The sequence below is a fragment of the Prunus dulcis genome, chromosome 1, assembly GCF_902201215.1.
Source record: "Prunus dulcis chromosome 1, ALMONDv2, whole genome shotgun sequence".
Classification (NCBI taxonomy): Eukaryota; Viridiplantae; Streptophyta; class Magnoliopsida; order Rosales; family Rosaceae; genus Prunus; species Prunus dulcis.
Window position 1 is genome coordinate 5,559,294 of NC_047650.1, and position 6,384 is coordinate 5,565,677.

General features: G+C 37.8%; 1 protein-coding gene across 2 annotated transcripts; it reads right to left on the reverse strand.

The window, feature by feature from the left end:
- Positions 1-384: 384 nt before the first annotated feature.
- On the reverse strand, positions 385-6,384 carry LOC117630730. 2 transcript variants are annotated; one of them, XM_034363473.1, is made up of 6 exons: positions 6,167-6,384; positions 5,657-5,900; positions 4,888-4,991; positions 4,143-4,319; positions 1,430-3,279; positions 385-1,061 (listed from the first exon to the last, which is right to left on the reverse strand). In XM_034363473.1, the coding sequence occupies exons 2-6, from the start codon at positions 5,857-5,859 to the stop codon at positions 909-911; spliced, it is 2,487 nt and encodes an 828-aa protein (XP_034219364.1). In that variant the 5' UTR covers positions 5,860-5,900; positions 6,167-6,384; the 3' UTR covers positions 385-908. The 2 variants fall into 2 exon arrangements, with proteins under 2 accessions (XP_034219364.1, XP_034219372.1); XM_034363481.1 differs by lacking the exon at positions 6,167-6,384 and having other exon boundaries at positions 5,657-6,160.

Consider the following 6,384-nt stretch of genomic DNA (forward strand, 5'->3'; position numbering starts at 1 on the left):
ATATATATATATATATTAAAGAAAGTAGATGTATTTGTAACAGATATTGTAATTTTCCTTCTCTTATTGGTGGGAGTGCTTTTCAGTTCTCCTTCCAAACTGTATGAATTACGTCTGCAGTTGCTTAACCTTTCAGCCGCCTTCCGGTGCTCTTGTATTTTCTTTGTACATCGATTTTACTAATTCCGCACTTTCCATTTCGTGGTTATTAAAATTATTGGGAATATGTCAACCTTAAACACAACAAAATGAATTCCAAAGCTAAATATTCTTCCAGTCCTCTCTTCCATTTTGCATCCCAAAATAGGGCTTTTCAAACTAGCGAACTCAGAATAAATCGATCTGCTACGAAATTAAATGAGGGAAAACAAAAAACAGAGAAGCTGCAAATACATGTTCTTATTGATTAAATGCGAGAATTCCACCACTATTATTCCACAACCATGCTCAAAGACAGTTTAATTCTGCTATCTTTGGCAAGCTCGTTACCAACTTCTCCACAGTTCAACTCGCAATTTCTTGCATAAATTTTTCCCGGATTCAGCATCTCCTCTAGGTTTTCTGAGGCTGGAGTAAAGAGACACGTTTGCTTCTTTTGATTATCCTTTTTCTTTGGCTTTAACACAAAATTCCTTTAATTTTGTGAAATATAATCACTCCACTAACCCATATCTCTGTGTGATGAGAAGCCAATGTGTAGCCAAAATTCACTGAAATTACACTCCTTATAATACATTTAAATTCATAAGATTATTACAGAAACTCATATTTACACATCTGTCTCTGCCACTGCCGAAACTCGGGTTACCAAAAGAGAAAAAATGTGGATAAAACTAGATTTATTTTGGCACTAGATGAATAGATTAATTACAAAATGTATATACAGGTATCTATAAATAATGCACACCTCACATTTCTGACAAAAGATTGCTGATCTTCCGAAGCTCCTTCAAAGCTGTCACGGCTGTAACTTGTCCTTTGCCAACTAAAGTGTTTTTTGAAAAATTCTCCAATGGCCCAACCTGAACACCCCGATCTTGCTGGAAAACAGACTCGATTACCTGCCAGATATGGTTAGTTAAAGAGTCAGAACAATGCGGACATAAAATCTGACATGCTTAAGAAGTGTTGTTGGGAGCAACTTTTTTTTACCCCTAAAATTGCACACGAAACCAACTTAAAAGAAACACCATGCTTACAAGGAATTTTGTACCCAGTTATAGCTATCAATTAGTTGAATTATTGCCCCTAGCCAATACCACACTATTACCGTTTGTCGTTGGATTTCTTCCTCTTTTAACAATCATTACACATTTCCTAGAACATATAATTTTATAGTGCTCTGCGTCCTATAAGAAGCATTAACTTTGACGATAAAAAACAAATTGTAGTTTATACCCTAGGGAGAAAGCAAAACAAGAAACGTTACCTGAATATGTTCAAGCATAGAGTGCCCAAGATTTCTTAAAGTACCCATCACATTCTGGTCAACAGCTTCTCCCTTGGAGCTAACTAAATAATTGCAGGACCCCTCAGCCACAGAAGAGCTTGTTGTGTTCTGATTACCTTCACAACTGGAAGATTTTGTAGCCTCAAGGGCGTTGTGTCCTTTCTCAGATGTCCCTTCACCAGGTGCATTCCATCCAAACTTCCAAAACCTCGGGAATTTACCAGAAAGAAGCTTTCGTTCCTTTCCTGTCACTGAATTTCCCGTTGAATGATTGTTGCATTCAGATGTTTGAGAGACACCTTTGGAAGGATCAGAAACCAGAAGAGGTGGGTCTTCCGATACATCCTGTGAATTATCATAATTTTCATCAACTGACAAATTTGATCCAACACTACTTTTCTCTGATTCTGGTTCATGATCATTAGCCCCACTACGAGGACTTGTTGGGTCTGAGAAAACAGATGAATTTTCTTCACTAGCCGGATTTTCATTCAAACATCTGTTCTCGGTGGCAGAAGTAGGGTCCTTGCTGAAACCATCTTCTTTGTTGACCTCAACTTCTGAAGAGAGTTCGTCTTCGTGAGAACCCAATTTCTCACCATCTTCCTCTGAGCTAAGTTCTCGAGAAAGGTCTTGCAGCAACCTTCGTCGAACAGAAAACCTGGGGTTCTTTTTGCCATTCTCAGGTTTTGATGGAGATGGGTCGGATTCTGTTCTAGATAGGCTCAATTTTACTTTTTCTGTCCATCGCTTCTTCTGGCTTGGAACCTGTTTTTCCAAACCATCTTGCCTAAGTTCTTCTTCCCTGTGCAGAACTCTCCACTTCTCTTCCCAGTAGCTTTCAGGTACCAGATTTAGTGGTGTTTTTGGAGAAAAAGAATCAACTGAGAGGCTATGACCTCTCACAGCCATTGATTTACTATGTTCATAGGGCCCAATGTATGAAAATAATAAGGATGAACTATTGTTCTTCAAAGCAAGATCCTGCAAAGACTTCGCCTTTTGTATCAGCTTCTTCAAATCTATTTTCTCAGGAAAATTTAACAATCTCTGAAGACATAAAGTAGCATTCTCGGAGGCAAGAAGGGAAGATCTCAAATAGAGTAACATTGAAACTGCCATGGCTGATATAAATGCTCCTCGAGGTGTACTAAGTATGCCAAAGCTGGATGCTGCATCATCTTCGGAACCTTTGTCTAATTTACTATTATCAGATGCAAATATTTCATCCCAAATTATCAATAGATCTGCAAGTGAAAACTCACGTCCAAATAAAACCCGTAACCAGCGGAGTGCAAAATACTGGGGTTCAACACCAAGCTCAACAAGGTGGCTGTGTAGAGATGAATCAACAAGAGAAAGCAAATAATACAACGAAGCAGATGCTTCAATGACAGGAGGTAAGCTAGTATGGGATCCAACAGCAGGGGAGGGAGAGAAGAACTCTGCCATAGAAACTGAACCATGGGCCCCACTCATTAGAGCATGAAACATACAGTACGCATCATGTTCCATAAATTTCTCGGACAAGATAATACCCAATTCACCTTCAGCACCATAAGCATCACTAAGCATTACAATGGTCTGTATCTCAGGATCAAGCTCATCAAGACTCTTAAGTTTAAATGCATTTCCGTGTGCGCCATTCTCATTTTCCATGGAATCAGGAGAGTTTTTGAACTCAAAATTATAAGTGAGATCATTTTCATGAAATGATAGACCATCAAATTTATCAGTGAAGTGATCTTCATATAGATTTCGCACTTGAGATAGATGCTCCACATCAAAATGAAGAACATATAATAGAGGAGCCAAGAGTTCATGCATTCCTACAATGAAAAACAAAGAGAAAAAACAATTAAACTTCTAGAAGGAAAAAAGCTGCTTCCATGGATCATGTGTGTGAATGTGCCTTTCTAGAAGACATTCAATAACTAAGGGATCATTTGTTTTTTGGTTTTTTGTTCCTTTCTTATTAAGGAAAGAGGGGGTGACAGAGATGAGAGAGAGAGAGAGAGGAGAAATAATTCATTGAATTGTTTTTTAAATAAAATATAAAAACTGAAAGCAATGGTTTTAAATTTACCCAAAAAAAAAGGCAAAACAGAACACATTACCAAGCAGGCACTAAGATTAGCAACTTGTTGATCACATTGGGCAAGAAAGTTAAATATCCCAGCATGTCAGGGTCAAAGAAATTGAAGAATAAAATCAAATATGGTTTACTTGCTGCCACAGAAGTCAAAACTCAAGAGAAGAAATGACTGGCTAACTACCTGATAATCAAGAATCTTTCCTTATAAATCATTCTGAAAATTTTAAAAATGAATAAACCTCTGTATTAGTCATTTTGGGGAGACCAGTAGTGTTTGATTTTTGTAATCAGAATATGGTCCAATAATAACTAAATCATGCATTACAACATGAGATTGCAGGATCCATGTAATTCAAGTCTGTATACCAAGCAAGCAGGTTGTACCCTGATGTAAGCAATGTAGTGCTGGACCTTGTGTAGTGCTTACTACTACGAGCGCACACGCACACACGCACACGCACACAGCGAGACAGTGTGCTCTAAACGCCAAGCTTAGTCACTTAGAGAAGAAAGACAATTTAAATCTCTTCTCCAAAAAGTACATTCAAGGGTTCTTGGAAAAAGAAAATTGATGTGAGTACTGTCAATGTCATGTACCTTGTCTGTAACCACACTCTGGATGTCTAAGACACCACAATAACAAAATTCTTCTCAACATTCCTTGGCATCCTGGTGTTTGGAAGTAGCTCCCATGTTCTGGGTATAAACGTGATAAGTCCTGGTCAACCATTTTCTCCAGCTCAGCATTTCGAAAGAAACGACCCCATGTGCTATCTGCATGTAAGATGTACGGCATAGATTAGCAACCGCATCACTCAATGAGTAGGTAACCTCACTTAGGCACATATTGCAACAGTAAAATCTCCATTTAACTTTCCATTCTTATATTCAAAGGTCAACTTGAATTTATTACCAATGAGGAACTATCGTGCCACCCACAGATTTGATTGGGTGTTATAACAATACAGTCTGAGACTGTTATTCATTAGTAGTTTTAGATTGTAGCATACAGGAAAATCTGTAAACACATTTGACACATCTACAAGGGAAAGCTTTTTTCCTTTAGAAAGTACAGTTTACTTTCATTGAAAAATATGCAATAATGAGGCAAACCATGGTGCAGGCCTCCAAATTTGATCACTTCAACAAAGCAGCTACATGTAGAGAGCTAATAATGAATAAGTGAAAAAACACAGCAGACAAAACAACATAGGAAAGTCAAGCTCAAGAAAATTTTAGGATTGAGTGTGCATTAGCAAAATAGCTGGTTAACATGCTCGCCCATGTTCTTCTGGAGCTTCTACAGTTCACATATGCACTTTGGAGGATCCAAAGATTTTACCTGGGTTTTGTGACAGCGGATTGTCTATGGAAAGATCAGGGGAACTACTCCCATCCTTTTTGGGATGTGGATCAACCAGAAGGCGCCTTCTCAGTCCAGCATATCTAATAATGTAGACAAGGTAAACTCAGCACAAGATTACACAAACTTAAAAATTACCACCAAATCATTGCAGTCTAATATGATACTGAAAAAAAATTTAGACTTGTTTAAATTCAGCGCTCTTAACTTCATAATTCAGAGTCAAATCAATCGACACAACAAATCAACTGCATGTACCCAATACAAGCACAAAATTCAAGAAGCCACTTCTTGATTCATAAAGACATAAGAAACATAATTTCAAGTCGCTTGACACACCTCTTGCTTTATCAAGATATAAGTAACACGCCTGTTTCCACAACAATTTACAGCTGATAAGCAACAAAATGTAGAAAATCCATTGACCATTAACTAAACCACGGAAACCGTATCTTATAAACCCTCGTATGAGTTTAAAAATGAAAAAAAAAAACAAAAACAAAAACAAAGAACAAAGAACAAAAAATATATAAATTCAAAAAGGGAAATCGTCAAGGAAATAGAATTATCTAGCAAAAGCCATGCATAAAATTATCAACTCAGAGCAAAAGCTTAAAACAAAAACCAAATAGATCACCAAATTGAGACTTTACTGTTCTAACCAAAAAAGAACGAAACACAAGAATCCTAATGCAACCTTCTACGCATAAAAAGTTGAAGAAATCATAAAGAGACATGTTAGACGTACCTCCTTCTAGAATCAGCTGTGACCCGACGAAGGTCATCAATGGAAGAAGAAGAAGAAGAGGGCAAAATCCCAAGATTTATGCGCCATTGCACACTTCTAAGGTCTTTGAAACGACGATTCTCAGCCTCAGATCTCTCAGGAACATAGGGGGAGCTCGCAGACGACGATTCGGGCAATGTCGACTCAATTGGAGCTGGCGCCATGGCTTTCTCGCAATTCTCCAAAGACCCAATTGTCAATTATGCTGAAAGGGAAGAAAAAAAGGTAAGATCGTGCAAAAAAGGTACAAACTTTGGCACGGTTTCTGCAAAAATTGTGAGCAGAAACAGAGGTTAAGAGCATTAACCCAATTAGGATTTTGTCTCAGCCAACAGAGAAATATGAGAGCATAAAATTTGGTACAGGAAAGAAAGGAGAAATTGGATAATTGGATAACATAAAGCAAAGAGAAGAGAAGAGAGAGAAGGTGTGGTGGAAAAAATGGCAGAAGTTGTGGAGGAGAGGACTTACGTTTGAGTTTGGGAGATGAGGAGGAGGATCAGACTCTTCAAAGGAAAAAGAAACAATTTTTTAGCATTATTTTTATTTTTTTCACATTCATTCCTTCGATTCACCAACCTGCATTGGAGAGAGAGAATAACAAGTTTGTTTGTTCAGAGAGAGAAGGAGAGAGAGAGAGAGAGAAGAAAAGGCAAAAGAAAATGGTGATAGAGAAAGAGAGAAGTGCT